This window comes from Notamacropus eugenii, chromosome 3 (genome assembly GCF_028372415.1).
Source record: "Notamacropus eugenii isolate mMacEug1 chromosome 3, mMacEug1.pri_v2, whole genome shotgun sequence".
Lineage (NCBI taxonomy): Eukaryota > Metazoa > Chordata > Mammalia > Diprotodontia > Macropodidae > Notamacropus > Notamacropus eugenii.
Window position 1 is genome coordinate 276,761,281 of NC_092874.1, and position 19,823 is coordinate 276,781,103.

Genomic DNA, 19,823 nt, shown 5'->3' on the forward strand with positions numbered 1-19,823 from the left:
CCAAATCAATGCAACTACAACCAAGCTTGGTTGTGGCATGGTGGACCTGGGAGCATGAAAACCAGGATGCATATCCCATCTCTGACTCTTAATATATGCATGACTCTGGGCAAGTCACTTGCCTACCTTGGGCCTCAGTTTCCTTATCTGTAAAACAAAAGGGTTGGACTAAATGATCTCCAAAGTCCCTTTTTACTCTGTGCCTGTGATCCTATGACCTTTTCTTTCCTTCTCACTTTTGTATTTCTGTCTGTGTGATACCACCAACCACTCTTTTTCCTGGGCTTACCACCTTGGGGTGGTTATCTTCTACTTTGTACACCTCACATTTCCTGAAGATTTTACCTCCATAGCATCTTTTAGTGAGTCCATAGAGGGTGAGCTTAAAGCCCGATATTTTTATTCAATTACAAAAAACTGTTATTTTATCTACTTGTGCTATAGCCCATAGAACATTAAATATCGATGAATAGTTTATGATGAGCAAGACAGTGACTTGATCTAGGACTATTTCTGTTTGAGGGCAGCTAAAGGATGCAGTGGATAGAATGACAGGCCTGAATATAGGAATATAGGAATATAGGAAGACTTATCTTCCTGATTTCAAATCTGACTTTGGACACTTATTAGCTGTATGACCCTGGGCAAGTCACTTACCCCTGCTGTTTCAATTCTTCATCTATAAAATGAGCTGGAGAAGGAAATAGCAAACCTTTCCAGTATGGGGCCACAAAGAGTTGGATATGACTGGAATGACTGGATTCTATAAAAAACAAAAAAAAGAATAAGAAGGAAATCAATAACAGTTCACATTTACATCCTGCTTTAAGTCTAGCACAGCAAAATGAAATATGGATTAGTTGTTGTGGAGCACTAGACTCGTTTATATAGTGCGTTAGTGTTTCCAAAGGATTTTACACACATTATCTCATTTAGTTTTCTCAACAACCTCGTGTTGTTGTTAGCTATCTGACTCCTGATGAATAAATCACTTAACCTCTGTCTATGCATCAGTTTCCTCATCTGTAAAATGAAGGAATCTTGTGTTCTACAACCTTGTGTTCATTTCTCATTTGGTCATTAATTGTCCATTTTCACCATTTGGCCACTTCCAATTGTAGAATGCCCTGCCTTTGAATTGGTTTTTGTTTGCCTTTTTCTCAGGCACGATTGTTTGCCTCTTGATTACCACATTTCTAATTTCTTTCCAAGCCTTTTTTCACCGTTACTCCTCCATCTCTATCGGCCATTGCCACATACCCCTTCATTTGTAAATTTCACAAACATGTTACTTTCCTCTGTTTCCTGGTTATTAGCAAAGATGTTAAATAATTCGAAAACCTCATACTCACCCCTCAGGTCCCCTCAGGACACTTCCCTTTAATTAGTTGTGCCACCTTTAATCCTCATAATGTCCTCTGGTCTGAGATTTCCAACTGGTTTCAAAGCCATGTGACTTTTTACCTAGCCCAGTTTGAACTAATTTCACAAGTAACAGTCTGTGAGACGTTCTATTAAATGTTGACTGATGTCCAAGATTCCAAAGTGATTTCTTTTTATTTCAGATTCATTTTTCTCCCAAATCAGATTAACTCAGTCCAATTTGGTCTTAATAAACCAGAGCTGCTGAGTGCTCATGTTCCCATTGTTCTGTGAGATGTTAGCAACAAGTGTCTTTAGTAATGTTGTTCTTTTGCATTGTATTAATGTCAGACTTAACAAAGGGTGCTGTTCTTGCTAGAAATAGACTCGGTTCAAAAATGCTATTTGTTGGTGTTGTTGCTATTTTCTTGTACTTTTATGTTTCATTTTCTTGAAGGGAAAAAACCAGCTCATTTATTCATGATTCAATAACTCATCTAATTAACCCACTTTTTAAAGACACCTTCTTAGTTAAGTTGTATAACTATGTGGCTTAAGTTCTGCAAAGAGCCAGAGTCCACTGTGGCTTGCAAAAGACAGTTTCCCTTGCACCACCATTTAAAAATAATTTTCTCGCACCATTAAAATAAAATTACCAAGGAAACGGTCGACTTTATGGTTAGCTTCTGGCTAGTGAGTAGCTGTAACTGTCACACAAAGGAGCATTTTGATATATGGAAATTCCTGAGCAGCAAGATGAGGGAAAACTTCCCTGACACATTGAAAGAGAGGTTCTTTCTGTAGCTAGCATGATCACTTTTCTTCAATTCTGTTAAATCTCTTTTACATGTAAGGCTTTTATCCCTCACTACATTTCCTCCAGTTGGGTTGTGAATTTTGAGGATGTAACCAAAAAAATGTTCTTTTCAAAACTGGGCTGTTGGGTGTCAGGATCCTTTTTAAAAGAAAACAAATTGGTTTGTCTGGTTTCTTCAACTTCCTGTTTGTGGAGAGATTTTCTCTTTTTTTTATCTTATTCAGCTAAAGCGAAAGCTGGTCACATTTCTAACAATTGTTAGAAATTAGATCTGACCTATCTTGGTTTTTTCCCCATTTCTTGTATATTTTCAGCATTCGGTAGCTCTTTAACACAGTTATTATGATTATTAAAGGTCTTAGGGGCAAATCAGGAGGAAACTAATCTAAGACCTTTTTCAAAGATGATGGGGGAGGGTAGCATCTGCTTGCATGAGATAGGTAGACCTGAATTCAATTCCCTCCCTAAAAGGCTCAGGAAAGCTTTGAAAAATAGCCTTCTGAAACAAGTAGGTAACCTCTTCTCAGGAAAACATAATAGCAGAGAAGACAGACATATGGTATGTGCACTAAAAGTGTGTTAAGGAAGCATTTGATGCTGAAATAACTCATCTTTAAATGATTATACTTTGAAACTGAGCATTGCAGGGTAGGACAGGCTTTGTCTTTACTTGGCTTTACCTGGGATCAAAATCAGTAATATAAATAAATACAGGATAAGAAAGGACTGGCTAGGACCAAAAAACTAAGACTGGGGGATCATAGTAGACCCTAACCTAATTATGAGTCAGCAAATACAGTACTAAGTTGGGGGGAAAAATCAGCATGATACTGGGTGTTTCCCCAAGAAAATGGGCAGTCTAGTGCAACTGGGAGATCAATGGATTTTGAGTCAGAAGACCTAGGTGCAAATTACATACTACTTTTGTGGCTTGAGGCAAGTCATTTTAGATCTCATGACTCAAGTTTCCTCACCTGCAAAATGGAGTATGTTGGACTCGATAAATTCTGAGGTCCATTTTACTTCCAAATCTATCATCCTATGAAACCTGGAAAACAAGAGTGATTTGTATCCCTCACAGCAGTAGAGTCATATAGACAGCAGAAGCTTTAATGAATATTTTCCTTGAGTTGATTTTGACATATGAGAGATAAAAAATAAGCCTTCTGCTCTATTCAACATTAGTGAGGTCTTTGTTAGTATATTGTGTATATTTATACGTATGTATGTGTACATACACACACATATACATATGTGTATATATATACATACATGGGGCGAGAGAGAGGGAGATTTGTATATATGTACATGTATACGTGTGTGTATAAAGCACATGAAGAAATTGGAAAGGGTCTAGTGTGGTGTAGAGGAAACTCTGAAATTTGAAGTTGGAATACTTGACTGAGTATTCCACCTCTGTTACTCTGTGTTTAACCTTAGGCAAAAGCAGCTAAGTGGCACAACGGATAGAGTATCAGGTCTCAAGTCAAGAAGACTCATCTTCCAGAGTTCCAACCTGCCTCAGAAACTTACTAACTGTGTGGCTCTGGGCAAATCACTTCATCTCTGTCTGCCTCCATTTCCTCATCTATAAAATGAGTTGGAGAAGGAAATGGCAAACCATTCCACTATCTTTGCCAAGAAGATCCCAGATAGGGCCACAGAGTGAGAAACAACTGAACATCAAAACTTTGGGCGAGTTAGGAGACCTCCGGGCCTCAGTTTCCTCATCTTTAAAGATGATCTCTATGACTCTAATCTTAGGATCTCAAGAAAAACAAAAGTATTAGAGGGATGGGAAAAAAGGGTTGCTATGGAGAAAGGTTAAACGGATTATTTATAATCTAAAGAAGAAAAGGTTGAACGATGACGTGATGTGGTTGTTTTCTTCAGACCGACAAAGGACCTTTTGCAGGGAGCAGGAGGAATACTGATCAGTTGTTATCAGTATACTCAGCCGGAGAAAATGAGCTTGAATGGAAGCCTGGCCAATGTCACAAACTCTCAGAGTTGGAAGAGACCTCTGAGATCATTATGTGCAACCAGTCCTTGGGGGGAGAAATTTCCTCTGCAACACAAAGGGCAAATTGTAAGATAACCTGTAGTTGAAAGCCTCTGGTGAAGGGAAACCCACCACCTGATGCATGGTTAAGAGTCCTTAGAGTCAGTGGATTGGAACTTAATTCTTGACTCTGCTATTTATTCCTAAGTATTGTGATTGTTAAGTTGTTTTCAATCATGTCCAACTCTAGGGGTTTTCTTGGCAAAGATACTGGAGTGGTTTGCCATTTCCTTTTCTAGCTCATTTTACAGATGAGGAAACTAAGGCAAACAGAGTTAAGTGACTTGCCCAAGGTCACACAGTAAGTGTCTGAGGCCAAATCTGAAATGAGATCTTCCTGAGTTAGGAATAATGAGGCAACTAGGTGGTGCAGTGGGTGGAATGCTGGGCTTCAAGTCAGGAAGACCTGAGTTCAAATCCAACTTCAGAAACTTTGTAGCTATGTGACCCTGAGCAAGTCATTTCACCTCTGTTTCCTCATCTGTAAAATGAGCTGGAGAAGGAAATGGCAAAAGCACTCTAGTATCTTTGCCAAGAAAACCTCAAATGGCGTCGCAAAGAGTCAAACACAACTAAAATGACTGAACAACAATTTGCCTGGCACTTTATCCACTGCACCACCTAGCTGCACCATTATTACTAAGTGAAGGGCAAGATCACCCACTGCATCTCGGGCCATCACCAGGCATCTTGACCCTTGTCTTGCCACTGGACTTGGATGACTCTGGAGGACAGAATGAGGCTGAAGACTTTGCCCAGTTCTGCTCCTATCTAATTCACAAGCAAGTCAGGAGATCATCCTTGTGATATCTTTGGTCCTGTTCGAAAACAATAACAGGGCAAATCACTTCATCTTGAGTAAACTAGATAACCTGTCATGAGTCTTCCAGCTCTGAATTGCAATCCTGTGACCTCCCAACACAACCCATCCTATTTTAGGATATTTATAAAGCTGGATATAAAGGAAGACCAATAGTGGTATAGAGGAGACCAGGGGCAGACTAATTGTGTTATAGGGGAAAGAGACAGAGGATCCGAGTTCCAATCATGCTTCTGTCACCACCTGTGTTGACACTGATTAGGTCTCTTTGGCCCTCAGTTTCCTCCTCTGTAAAATGAGAGGATTATATTAGATGGCCTATGAGGGTTTTCCCTAGCCCTAGAGCTATGAGATCTTATGAGTCTTAAAAACAAAAACTATGCTAGTTTGGGCATCAGCACCAAAGGAGGCTTTGATGCATCCATCCTTGGAGATCCTCAAGAAGGAAGAGAACAATCATCTGCCCTGGTTTGATGTAGATATTCATCAGCTTTATATTAGGTGGCTAGTCCCTGACTTATGGCTCTTCCATTGTCTGATTACATTCTTTCTTAAAAAGTAATTGTTCTTTGAAGAATTAAATTTTTCTGTAATTTTCTTTTTGAATTTGGAGACACTTTAATACAGTAGAATCAGTAGTCTGTCTAAAGAACTAAGTTTGTGTCCCAATTCCACCATTTACTGACCATGGGTTGAATCAAGAGAACAAGGATTTACTAAGTGCTTATTTCTGCCAGGTACTGTGTTAACCCCTGGGGATAAAATATAAACAAAAAGAAAGATGTCTGCCTTCAAGGAAGCTTATCTTCTAAGTAGTGAAGACCACTCAAGAAAGGGTTGAGGGAGGTAAGGTATAGGGCATGGTACCTAAGTGTAGAAAAGCAGAAAGAGGGCTGTTTCTTTGGCCCAGGGCTTCCTCAAAATGGTGGTTCTGGCATGAATTCACTAGTGGAAGAAGGAGGTTTGCAGGAACAGAGGTGTGCTGCCGGGTGAAAAGGCCACAGGATCTGAAGAGATTTCCAGGACTGAGAATGAGTCAATGTTAGGGTATGAGGGGGCGCAGTGGTAAAGCAAGGGCCCTGGAGGAGGACCTGAGTTCAAATCCAGCCTCAGACACTTAACCCCAGTTGGGGGTGTGTGTGTGTGTGTGTGTGTGTGTGTGTGTGTGTGTGTGTGTGTGTGTGTGTGTGTGTGTGTGTGTGTGTGTGTGTGTGAGAGAGAGAGAATATGAGAATGAGAATGAGTTACCTAGGCCTGTTAAACTGGTAATAGACTAATTAGTTGCAAGGTTCAAATGAGAATAATGAGTTGGAAGGACCTTGGACATAATCTAATCCAACCACCTCATTTTATAAATGAGAAAACTAAGGTCTTAGGACGTTGAGTGAATTCCTTCCAGAGCTGCCATTTTGATGAAAGGCCCCTGACTAGCCATCCCTCATTCTCCAAACTTAGCCACTCCCTACGACAGAGTACCTCATTCCTCCCTTTTGTCCATTTTCTCTCACCCCCTCCCCCAATTAGAATCTAAATTCCTTGAAGGCAGAAACTGTTTTAATTTTTACTCGCATTTGTATCCCCAGCACTTAACATGGTGCCTGACACACATAAATGCTTGTTGAATGACCAATTTGCCCAAGATCAAGCATGTAGAAAGTATTTGAGGTCCAACTGGAAGCTGAGTCTTTTTGACTCTAGAACGAAGGTTCTTTCCTCATCACATTGAGCTGGCATACATACAAGTGTGTTGGAAACTCTCCAGTGCTCTGTAAGCATAAGGCATGATCATTTAGAATTATGATAATTATGTATGTTGTGAAGCCTATGGCAGCTGGCTTCCTTTGGCTTCCTCCCGTTGCTGTGTTTATTTTGTGAATCTCCAAAGACATCGAGGTAGAAAGCGTTTTGAGATTATTGTAACGTCAAAGTCTTCCACTCTGTTTTGTTTCTTTTGAGACAAAAACTAATTGGTTTGACCTAATGCTTTTGTGAGTTGAGAGAGAGATGAAGTTTAAGTCCCTTTCCTCCTGAATTGATTGATTTCCTTAAAATATGTGCATTTATTTATTGCAGTATCCTGATGATTTCTTCAAATGACAGTTGTTACTTTCTATCACTAACTTTGCATTTGTTGGTCTTGGTTTCCTCCAGGTCTACTCCATCCATTCCATAATGCCCAAGAAAGTATCGACCCTGGGAAAAAGTGACATGATTGTCACCGGAGCCAACTTTACGCAAGCATCTAACATCTCCATGATACTGAAAGGAACCAGCACTTGTGACCAAGATGTGTGAGTCAGTTGTTGTTCAATTGTGTCCGACTCTCCATGATCTCATATAGGGTTTTCTTGGGAAAGATACTGGAGTGGTTTGCCATTTCTTTCTCCAGTTAGAGTAAAATAAAAAATCTCCATAGAACCAAACGATTTCCACATCTCAGCTTTTATCTTATTATTACTTACGGGAAGAATATTCAATATAACAAAATCACAGTGCCATGAAATAATTCCAGTACTCCATTTGGAATTCATTGTAAGAGGATCTGAGCTGTGATAGCAAAGGAAAAATCTCCACAGATTGTATATGAGGCAAAAAACCCAGTTCACACTCTCAAGGAGCTCATTGTCTAAAGGGAAAGACAATATGTAAATGATTATATACCGAAAAGGTATAGAAGGGATTAACCGAAGGAAATCTCCAAAGGGAAAGCACTAGAATTAAGGGGGATGGAGAAAGTCTTCTTGCATAAAGTGGGATTTTAGTTGAGGGTTCAAGGAGGCCAGAGAAGTCAGGCGGCAAAGATGAGGAACGAGAGAATTCCAGGCACAGAGACAACCATTGTTGGGAGACGGAGGATCCCTCGGGAGGGAGAGCAGGGGGCTGATGTCATTTGGTCATCTAGTAAATAGTGGGGAGAGAGGTATGAGGAGGCTGTAGAAGTGAGAGGGAGCCAATCATGAAGGGCTTTAAAAGTCAAACAGGATTTTAAATTTTAACTTTTTATATATTTGCATTATATATTTACTGGAGTTTATTAAACAAGGGGTAACATGGTCAGACCCATGCTTGAGAAAGGTCAATTTGGCAGTTGGGTGGAGGATGATCTGCAGTGGGGAGAGACTTGGGAAAGAGAGACCCTCCAAAAGTCTAGTGTAAGAATCCAGATGTGGAAGGGTAACAGCCTACTCAAGAGCATAATTCTACATCTGGAGGGATCTTAGAAGCCATCCAGTTCTTTTATCTCCCTGCCCCCCCCCCCCTCAGCCTTTTATAGCTGAGGAAACTGAGACCCAGAGAGATAAGAAGCCCATTCAATTTCATACAAATAGAACATTGCAGAGAAGGGCTTTGAACCCAAATTTTCTAACTTTAGACTCACTGACGTTTGATGCCTTTATTTGGTACCCCATGTTGCTTCATGGAAAAATATCTACATTAATATACTTAAACGTAAATATACACATATTTTCTCTTTCCGATCTGCCTTCACTTCCTCTCCCCTCTTTTGTCTTTCTCACATCTCTCCTCCCTCCCCTATCCCTTTTTGCCCTCTCTCTCTTTCCCCTATTCATCCCCCATTTCTCTTCACTCCCCTCCCCTTTCTCTCCCTCCTTCCCTTTCTGTCTCCTCTTTTTCCTCTCCTCTCTCTGCTCTTTTCCCCTCTCATCTTTTCTGCCCTTCACTCCCATCTTCTCCTTTTCCCCCTTCTCCCCCTACTCCCCATCTCTTCTCCTGCCTCCTTTCCTCTCTCCCTCCCTCATCTCTCTTTTCCTTTCCCTCTCCTCTTCCTCTGCCCCCACTCCCCCTCTCTTCCACTGCCTCCTTCCTTCTCTCCCTCCCCTTTCCCCTTCTCCTTCCTCTTCTTCTCATTTTCCCCTCCCCTTTCCTTCCCCCTCCTCTCTTCCCCTTTCTCCCCCCTTTCCTTCATCTCTCTCTCTCCTCTTCATCTCTCTCTTTCCTTCTCCCTATTCCTTCTCCTTATTCCTCTCATCACCCAGAAGATTTTGGAAAATTTTATAACAAAACATGCTACAGTTGTGATTTATTCCAAATTGAATACTGAGCCAGCTCTTGTAGTAAGAAAAAGGACAGAACCTGTGTCATCTCCTCAGTGCAGGGAATCCCTAGATGATGAATCTCCCTCTCCCAGTACTGGCTGGCACCTTGTCTGCAGCTCAGAGTCCTTGAGAATTGCCGTACAGGTTATGCCTGGCCTGGGGTCACTCGGGCGATAAGGGACCCGAGGTCTTGCTGGCTTAGAGGCCAGCTTACCGTCCACTGTTCCCTAGACCTGGGAGGTTTAGGCTTAAACCCCTCGGAGACATGCATATATCATTTTCCACTCCAGCTTCATTCACTTAGCTTTCTTTCATAATCCATGTGCTGTACACACACACACACGCACACACACATGCACACGCATGCACACACATGCGCGCGCACATGCATGCACGCGCACATACACACACACACAGTTATCATTTCATTCTGCATCACTGAATTTGGTATCTGTGTCTTGGTGAAGTCAACTGTTCCTCACTGGCCTTATTTCTGTATTTTTGCCATTTTCTAAAATTAGCTGCATACTGTGCTTATCTCTTCATGGCAATGTCATTTTCATGGCTTTTATTCAGATTAAATACCTTATTATTTCATCCCCCACCCCATTTTCTTGATGTAAGTGAAATTGTGAAGTTAGCCACCTGTGTTTGCACAGAAAGGTGATCAGCTCAGTGGAAACAATATGTGTTTTTCAGGGAGTCGGGTTATTTCTGACTGATTATGCCAGTATTTCAATTCTGAATGTGTCTTGATATGCCGGAGTTATTAAATTAAATGGCTAAGAGATCCCTCTCTGAGGGACATCTCGGTAACCACATCTGTGGCAGGATGCCCAAGGTCACTGGCGGCAAAGGTCACGTTCCCTTAATGACAGAACATTGTTTGATTGCTCTAACCCGAATCATCATCCTGTCATTCCTAAAGGACAGGGACGTGTGCTGAGAAGGAATGAGGAGAATGCAGAACCATCTGTTGTCACATGGCTCTCTTGTACTTAGCCATTAATTTGAGGTTTTAACATCTTATCAGTTTTATAATGTCATAGTTAGTCTTTGAAGGGATCTCATAGGCCACCTAGTCCAATCTCTTCACTTTACGAATGAGGAAACTGAGACCCAGAGAGTGAAAGTGAAAGATTTACTAAAGGTCACCTAGAGCCAGTAAGATTCAAAGCTCAATTTTCACCTCAATCCCTCTGATTTACACTCCTGGGTGCCATAGAGGTCTCCCTTGCTAGTAATTTTCTCCTTGAATAACTCATTAATTTTATAATGACTATGTCATTTTATAATGACTAATTTTGGAGCTAAAAGGGCCCTAAAAAGCTAAGTCATCATAGGATCATAAATTTAGAGATGAAAGAAATCTTGGAGGCCATCAAATCCCAAACCCTCATTTTCCTGATAAAGGAACTGAAGAACATTTAAGTGACTAGCCCAGGGTCACACAGCTAGCAAGTGTCTGAGGCAGGACTTGAATCTAGGCCTTCTTGATTCCCATGCCCCATGCTTTTTCAGCTGTACCTCTTGGTGCCTCTTATCCAAGACCTTCATTTTACAGATGAGGCAGTCAAGTACCAGAGAGATTGACTTACCTACTATCACAGGTGATAAGTGACAAAGTGGAGATTTGAACTGGTGTTCTCAGTCGTCAGTTCTGTTTGTAGTTGGGTTTGGTTTTTTCCTAATCACAAGAGCTTCCAGAAGGAAAACACACTCATGTGATATGGTGGTGGTGCTAACCCAAAATGTGATTTAGGTATTTTCTGAATTTATTCTTGTTTCTTAATAATGCATGCATACTTCATATAGAAATAATAGAGTGTTACTGTGTATCAAAATTGTGCCAGGCTTATGCAAATACAGCCAACTCTTAATTATTTATGTTGCTTGGAGTTTCTTTTCAGATACAAGTTTTAGCCCAAAGTTCTCCATAAAGGCAGAAGCTGTGGGCTGTCTCCCTGTGGATCTTTGCCTGATCCCCGAGACTGTTCTGGTTCTGGCCAGTTTAAGAAGACCTTGGGTACATCCAGGCATCTATTCCATAGTCATCTCCAAGTTGGAGGATTTTTAGGAGGCTGATTTAAGGAACACAGATTGAGATCCAGGAAAGGTCTTAGAGGTTATTGCATCTATCTCCCCTCCTTTTTGAGATGAGGAAACTGAGTCCCCTTGAGGTCAAGTGACTTTCCTCTAAGGCAGGGGTTCTGAATTGTGTCAGGGACACAATCTGGTGAAGTTCATGGACCCCTTATACATTTCATAGGATTACAAAGGAAATGATTCCATTAAAATAAAGATGTATTTTCCCCCATCCATATGCCTGGACTCCTTGAACTCTATTAATTGACCAGTATTGTGGTTGAAGGCTTTCAGTAGCCGTAGACTAGAGGTTCTTGGCTTTTTTTATATCATGGATCCCTTTGACATTCTGGTAAGTTTATTGATTCTTTCTCAGAACATTATTTTCAAATACATAAAATAAAACATGTGAGATTACACAGAAAACCACTAAAACTGAAACACAGTTATCAAACTTATAATACAAACAAATTCACAAACTCCAGGTTAAGAACCTTTGCTCTAAGGCTAGAGACAGTAAATCTGGAAAATTTCCCCAATAAAAAACTTTGGAATTTTAACCCCAGTCCTTTGACTATAAATTCTTACTTTCTGTTTCCCCACTTTGCTTTTGAGTTTGCTTGACTGTGGGGTCCCCAGGGTTACTTCGGGAGCCAGACCACTGGGGCAGTGATGGAAAGGTCCCATCCATTCACTTGGTATATTTGGTGACCTCTCCCAGATACTCCTGTTGAACCGTGTTCTTCTCAGGGCACATCTGGAGTGTTGCGTTTTATTCTAAATACACCATTTTAGAAAGGACATTGGCTGTCTAAAGAGTGTCCAGAATGGGGCAAACAGGATGGTGAGAGGTCTTAAAATCATGCAACCCATAGAAATGGGCATGTTGAGCTCTTAGGGGATATGTATGTTTAATAGCTTTCATCTTGTATTTGAAAGGCTGTGACGTAGAGGCAAGTCAAGACAAGGAGCATTTATTAAGTACCAACTGTATGCCAGAAACTGTACTAAGTGCTGGAATACAAAGACAATCCCTGTCCTCAAGGAGCTTATATTCTAATGGGAAAAGGCAACATATAAAAGGAAGTCAAAAAAGAGGAATGGGAGAGATGAACCCACCCAGGGCCATGTTGGAGAGGGTCCAAATAGTCAGGAATCGAGTCTGTAGAGAAATGGCAACAGGACTGGCCTTGAGATGGAGGTTCTGGGAGGAGCCAGTTAATCAGAGGAAAGGTCTCCAAGGGTTGACTATGTTTTCAGGGCATTATGGCAGGTGAATGATGAAATGACTAAGGAAACAAAGGTTTGATCTTCAGAACGTATCAATTTATGAAACAATGCATGCCAATTGCCCAACAAATTAGGACCAGACTTCCTCAGCTTAGGGGAGGACAGACTTTTGTACATTAAAAACAATCAAATAAGGTCAATTAATTAAAAGGAAACAATACAGTGTTAAGTAATCTGATTTCTAATTGGATAAAAGATTAGGGACTCTCCAAGTTGGGAGGGGAAGAATGAACAGGTGCAATTCCCTGAAATCAGAAAGAGAGGTGTTGCATTCCCCCCAAGTGTCTATAAACAATTGAAGAAACATGGAAACAGTAGCTGATTGGTCAGCATGTGGCCAGTTTTCAGATAAGACGTGGGTTACTTGAGATATATAATTGTGAGAAAACTCCTTGTATCACTCATTGGGTCTTAGTGGGTTTCTGGTCAGCATTATCCAGGTCCTTCGGAATCTTTAAGCAGCGGTAGAGGTGGTTCATGGGTAGAGGTGGTTCATCTTCCCAGGACTAGGTTCAAACAATACATTAAGATTTTCTCCCATTTCCCACAACTGAATTAAGTTTCCTCACAGGACAGAATCTGGATTAGGCCCAATTAAATAGAAACTAAACTAGCTCCAGAACTGAGTCAAAGATGGCATCAGGGTGGCTTACTCCATTCCCACAATTCACCACTTGTTCTCCTAATCCCCTCAATTCCCTCAGTGTGAAGGCTGTTGTGGCATGGTGGATAAAAGTCTGAAAGTCAGGGCTAAAGCTGGGGGAGGAAGAAAGCTACGATTAGTTCTGCTTTGCCTCAGAGAGCAGACCTCAGAACAGTGGGTTGATGTGTTAAGGAGGAAGATTTAGACTCTGTGTAAGGACGGTTAAACTTTCTCAAAACAGAATGAGATGTCTTGGGAGATCCATCCTTGCTGGATATCTCCAATGAAGGCTGGGTGATCTTTCATTGAGAACAAGATAGAGAGAAATAAAATTGGAAAATCTAGTTTCAAATCTCACCTCTGATATGTATTAGCGCTATCATTTGGCAAATCATTTAACTTCCCTGGGTCTCAGTTTCCTCAGCTGTAAAATGAACAAGTTGAACTACAAAGCCTCTTGAGGTCCTTTTCCACTAGATCTCCTTCAAAAGCAACAAACTCAACTCCCTTTTGATCTTTCCATCAGCTTCTGTGGATTTAACAATCATCTCCATGCAGATGGCTACATATCTGGAGTTTATCATTTTCCTGAACTTTAGTCCACTGTCTCTCACTACCTGCTAAACATCTCCACCTGAATGTCCCATGGGCATCCCCAAAACACCCCATCCAAAGCAGAACTTGTTACTTTCCCCTTGAAATCCAGTTCTCCTTTCCAACGTCCCCATTTCTCTTGCAGGCACCATTGATCTTCTGGACCTCGAGAGCTACAATCTCTCTTGTCCCAGATTCTTCATTCTTCCTTCCTCTCTCCCCTTCCTGTCTCATTCTTTTCTTTGTGGCCTCAGCACCTATCACAATGCCTGACACAAAGCAGGAGCTTAACGGATGGTCTTTCCTTTCCATTCCTCTTGTCTTTCCTTCTCCCATTAATGCTAGGTGAGATGAGAAGGAAATGGGTCCCCAGGTAATCGAGAAACTAATTAGAAGCCCTCTGAATGAGGGCCAGTTGGATGTAGGCGTTTCCTTAGTAAATCCTGGGTTAGTATGATTCTAATGAAGTTAAGACTCTGCTATAGGTAATCCGCCATGGTCAAATAATTGCTTTATTTAAACATCCTTCTCCCCATCTATTCTAGAATCCACGTTCACCAGGTGCTGAACGACACACATATGAAATTCTCTCTCCCGTCAAGCCGGAAGGAAATGAAGGATGTTTGTATTCAGTTTGATGATGGTGACTGCTTTCCCGCTGGGACGCTGTCTTTTGTCGCATTGCCTTGGTGTTCTTTTATATTCCCAGCCACCACGTGGGTCAGGTAACTTCTTGAATCTCAAGTCCACTGCCCCTTCTATTTTTCCCTTGCTGTTAAATAGACATAAACATGGCATTTAAAGACATTAGTTTCACCAACATGTATTTGGGTGGAGACAAGCCAGAATGGAAACCTTTCAAAGGTTCCCCTAACAGAAGGAAGGGAAATTCCAAACCAAGTCGAAAAATACCCCAGTTTGAACATCTCTTGACAAATACAGTAAATAAGCAGAAAACCTCCCTGTGGTTAAATTAGTAACTAGACACAGGTGTGAAAGTTGAAACCTACAGCTACCTCTTCACAGTACATCTAATTTTCATAGTAATTCCTGGATTTAGCTACAAATTAAGATCTCTTTGAAATTTCCAGTGTTCCTGTTGCTCAGGGTTAGGTGCGAAGTAGATCCAGGAGGCAGTTATCTTTTATTTGCTCATAAACCACTCAAAGGCAAACCACTAAGACACTATCATAGAGCAAGGTCAAACTACTAACCCTGAATTGTTTGCGCAGTAGCGGCTGGTCTGCCTCAGAGAGACCCTTTTCTCTGAGGCTTGTGTCACAGATAGATAAGGTAAATAGACTGGCCAGATTTCAGATGGAAGACTTGCTGTTTCAAAACCATGTCATTGGCCTCGCTGTCAACGCGGACTCCATCCAATTGAGCTAACATGCCCAGACTTCTGTCCAGTGAATGAGTGTTTCCTAGTCTGTATCAACAGAGGTTTAGAGGAAATCTGTCTAGCAGAGAGCTAACTGTCTATTTCACATAGTATGGAGACTTTGATTTGGATATAATCTCACAAATGTAAAGTAGACTTACAGTTCCAATTAAATTTATCCCCAAATTTGACAATTGCTTTGTTAGCCTAGAGGGTTGGAGGGGCGGAGGGAAGGAAGAGATTTAAATATTAACTGTGACCTATCCTAACTGGTCAATAATTTTTTGTTCATTTTTGCAGTGGCGGTCAAAACATAACCATAGAAGGCCAGAATTTTGATGTAATTGACAATTTAATTATTTCCCATGAAGTGAAAGGAGATTTCAGTGTAAGTCACAAGCATACATCTTATGACTGTCATTTTCACTTACTGCTCTGCTATAGTGAAAAACTAAAATTCATTTTGTAGTTATTGTTTAGTCGTTTTCAGTTGCGTCTAGCCCTTTGTGACCCCATTTGGGGTTTTCTTGGCAAAGACACTGGAGTGCTAGTAAGTGTCTGAGATCATATTTGAACTCAAGTTTTCCTTACTCCAGGGCTGGCAACTCTATCCACTGGACCACCTAGCAACCCATAAAATTAATTTAGGAAACCTATATTGTTTTTATGCTTTTTTTTCCTGTCCAGACTTATGTTCTCATTGCCATATTCTTGACAGAAAACTTCTTCTAGTAATGCATATTACTAGATACCTGTTAGATTCTAGATACTAGAACATGATGCCTGTTCAATAATTTAGCCCTAGGGTAAATGATCTGCCCAGGGTCATCCAGATAATATGTTTCAAAGGCAAGAGTTAAATTCAGAACATTGACGTGGACTCTTTATCTACTATGCTATGGGCTTAATGTTATTTTTTAATTAAGTCAGTGTGACATAGTGAAGATAGTGTTGGGTTTGGAGTGAGAAAGACCTTTGTTCAGATAGCATGTCTTATACCGTGTCATCCCAGAGAAATCACTTAATCTAGCTGAATCTCAAGCACTTTGCTGAGCTGTAGAGTGAAGACCATCTGGTGTAACCCATTCATTAACAGATGCAGGGACTATGGCCCAGGGAGGGGAAGGCACTTGCCCAAAGTTGCCCCCACAGGAAGGGAAAGAGTCAAATTTTTCAACCTTGATCTTCTGGCTCCAGAGCCAGTATGCTTCCACCATACCTACTGCCTTCTAGTCATCTAATAAATTATAGATTTGCCTCCTTGACAGATACATAGTGTATTCCCACACTGATGAAATCATAGATGATTGATGATTAAATAATTTTACATTTTATGTGTGGAATGGCATGTCATGGGATAGTCTAAAATGATATCAGTCTGCATTTGTCCATTACATCATCTTATGTGCTCAAAGATTTCTCTTTTCATTCAGTCCTCAGCACCCCCATGAGAAAGGAAAGGGCAATTACTATTATACCCATCTTACTGATGAGAATCCTGAGACTCAAAGAAATCCACTTACGTAGCTGCTGCCTTTTTTCATTGTCTTCTCCTTTTTATTCTTGATCTCTTCCTGCCATTTCTTTTTCTCTTTCCTAATCCAACTTTCTTCCCTGGGCAAACCCACTTTGAAGTACTGTGTTTGCACATTACATAAAAAAATATTCTATTTTCCCCCCAATTACGTGTAAAAACAATTTTACCCATTTGTCATTTTTTTTTAAGTTTTGAGTTCTAAATTCTATCCCTCCCACTCTCCCTTCCCCCATCCTGAGTGTGATATAGATAACTGCAAAGGTGGGGAACTTGTGACCTCAAGGCCACATGTGGCCATCTAGGTCCTTGGTTGTGGACTTTTGACTGAGTCCAAGTTTTGCAGAACAAATCCTTTTATTAAGGGGATCTGTTCTGTGGAGTTTGGATTCAGTCAAAGGGCCACCCTTGAGGACCTAAAGGACCACATATGGCCTTGAGGTCAAAGCTTTCCCACCCCTTGGTTATACATTAGCAATCATGTAAAACATTTTGAGATGTTACATTTTTTTTGAAGAATGTTTTTGTTTTATTTTTTTCTCAATTGCATGTAAAAACCATTTTTAACATTTCTTTTTTTAAATATTGAATTTCAAATCTCTCCCTTCCCCCTCTCATCTTTGAGAAAGCAAGCACTTTGATGTAGATTATATGTACACAGTAAAGGAAAACATATTTCCATATTTTTATTTTCCATATATTTGCATGTTGCAAAAGAGAACACAGATAAAAAAAAAAACAAGAAAAAAACAGGAAAAATAAGGAAAGCTTAATCAGCATTCAGATTCCATCAGTTCTTTCTCTGGAAGTGGATAGCATTTTTCATCATAAGTTCTTTGGAATTATCTCAGATCATTGCGTTGCTAAGAATAGCTAAGTCATTCGCAGTTCCTCGTACAATGTTACTGCTGTTATGTACTGCATTCTCCAGGTTCTGCTCACTTTCCTCTGCATCAGTTCGTAGAAGTCTTCCCAGGTTTTTCTGAAACCATCCTTCTCAACATTTCTTATAGCACAATAGCATTCCATCACAATCATATACCACAGCTTGTTTAGCCTCCCCCATTCCCCATTGATGGACATTCCATCATTTTCCAATTCTTGGCCATCACAAAAAGAGCAGCAATAAATATTTTTTGTACGTATGGGTCCTTCTCTTTTTTCTTTCATCTCTTTGGGATGCAGACCTAGTAAGTGATATTGTTGGGTTGAAGGGTATGCCTAGTTTATACCCTTTGGGTATAGTTCTGAATTGCTCTCCAGAATGGTTGGATCAGTTTACAACTCCACCAACAGTGTATTAAGGACCCAGTTTTTCCATATTCCCTCCAAAATTTGTCATTTTCCTTCTCTGTCATATTAGCCAATCTGATAGGTGTGAACTGGTGCCTCAGAGTTAGATCTATGTTTTAAGAAGTACATTAGCACAATGGAGAATGGTGAGGAAGGCCACCAGTATGATAACTGGTATAAAGATTAAGCAAAGGAAGTGGGGACATTTAGCCTTGGTGAGGACATTCATGATATTTGGAAGACTGATATGTTCAAGAGGATTAGACTTTTTCTTACCCACCCTTGAGCATAACTAGGAACAGTGGATCAAAAGTGTCCAAGAGGCAGATTTAGACTTGATATAAGGAGAGCTAGAGCTATCCAAAAGCATTGACTGTCTTGAGAGGTCATGAGTTCTTCAGAATAGGATGTCTTCAAGCAAAGGCTGACTAACCACTTGTTGAGGAGGTGATAGAGAGAATTCCTATGCAAGTATGGGTTGATCTAGGTTAGTGATGTCAAACTCAAGTAGAAATGTTCAGAAGGATCCTCATGGGTCACATATAGACTTAGGTTTTAAATGTATTGTTGTCGATGTATTTTTATTTAATTTGTTAAATATTTCCCAATGACATTTTAATTTTGTTTAGTCACACTCAGAGAGTCAGGTTTTTGACACCTCTGGTCTAGGTGACCTCGAGTCCCCTTTCAGTTCTGTGATTCTGAGTGCTTGATAGGCCCATTGGCCATCTAGGGAAAGCCAAAGACCCTCCACAACTCTGGGAGCTCTTTACTGTGGGCCTTGTAAGTCTGGACCCCTTCCATCCCCAGCTGCTGTGATCCCAGCTTCACTTTCCTAATGACATTAACCATGTACCCATCAAATTGTCTTCCATGGACTTTAGAATCCGGTACATTCTCCCATGCTACACAGTTGAAGGATCATGAGTGATTTTGGTGAACAATTTTGAGGCCTCCTTGACTCACCATTTTGTAGGTCTTCCCTGGGTGATGGAAGGGACCTTAAAGGTCATCTGATCCAATTGTCTCATTTTACAGAGAAGGAAAACACTGCCCAGAGATGTGGTCGCGTTGTTAGTAAGGGGGCAAAGCTTGAATTTGAAGTCAAGTGCTCTGCATCCAAACCTAATACACTTTCCCAGTATATGATGTGGATCTGGAATTCAAACCCATGTTCTCTGATTCTACAACCAGTTCTCTTTCCACTCTGAAGAACCACCCAGAACCCAAACCCTTAGCCTAGTTATGAAGGACTGAGAAAAGTTGATGTTACCACCCAAATGTGACCTCTTTCAACTCAGGGGTCCAGAAATAGGAGGTTTACCTTTGGGCGGCACATGTCAGTATGTTTTCTTGTTTAGGGCTACTATTTTTTTTTCCCCATTTTTTGGAGGCACTTGAAGTTAAGTGACTTGTCCAAGGTCACACAGCTAGTAAGTATCAGAGACTAGATTTAAATTCAGGTCCTCCTGACTCCAAGGCAGGTGCTCTATCTACTGCACAACCTAGCTGCCCCTTTAGGGCTATTTTTTAAAGTAATTTATTTTTTCTTAGTTTTCAGTGTTCACTTTTTATAAGATTTTGAGTTCTAAATTTCCCCCCCTCAAGACAGCATGCAATCTGATAAAGACTCTACATGTATGATCATATTAAACATATTTCCACGTTAGTCATGATGGAAAGAAAACTCAGAACCAAAGGGAAAGCCCATGAGAAAGAAAAAACAAAAAAAAAAGAGAAAATAGTCTGCTTTGATCTTTATTTAGTCTCTGCAGTTCTTTCTCTGGATGTGGATAGCATTTTCCCTCTTTTGGAATTGTCTTAAATCATTGCATTGCTGGGAAGAGCTAAGTCTGTCGAAAGTTGGTCATCGTACAGTGTTGC

At 40.6% G+C, this 19,823-nt stretch overlaps 1 protein-coding gene across 1 annotated transcript in view; it reads left to right on the forward strand.

Annotated features, from left to right (window-relative positions):
* Nucleotides 1-19,823, forward strand: part of PLXNC1 (plexin C1) — a 223,545-nt gene that overhangs the window by 98,239 nt on the left and 105,483 nt on the right. The window contains exons 11-13 of the mRNA XM_072655595.1: nucleotides 7,213-7,352; nucleotides 14,277-14,456; nucleotides 15,413-15,500. Of these exons, the coding sequence (XP_072511696.1) occupies nucleotides 7,213-7,352; nucleotides 14,277-14,456; nucleotides 15,413-15,500 (408 nt within the window). The remainder of the gene's footprint in view (nucleotides 1-7,212; nucleotides 7,353-14,276; nucleotides 14,457-15,412; nucleotides 15,501-19,823) is intronic.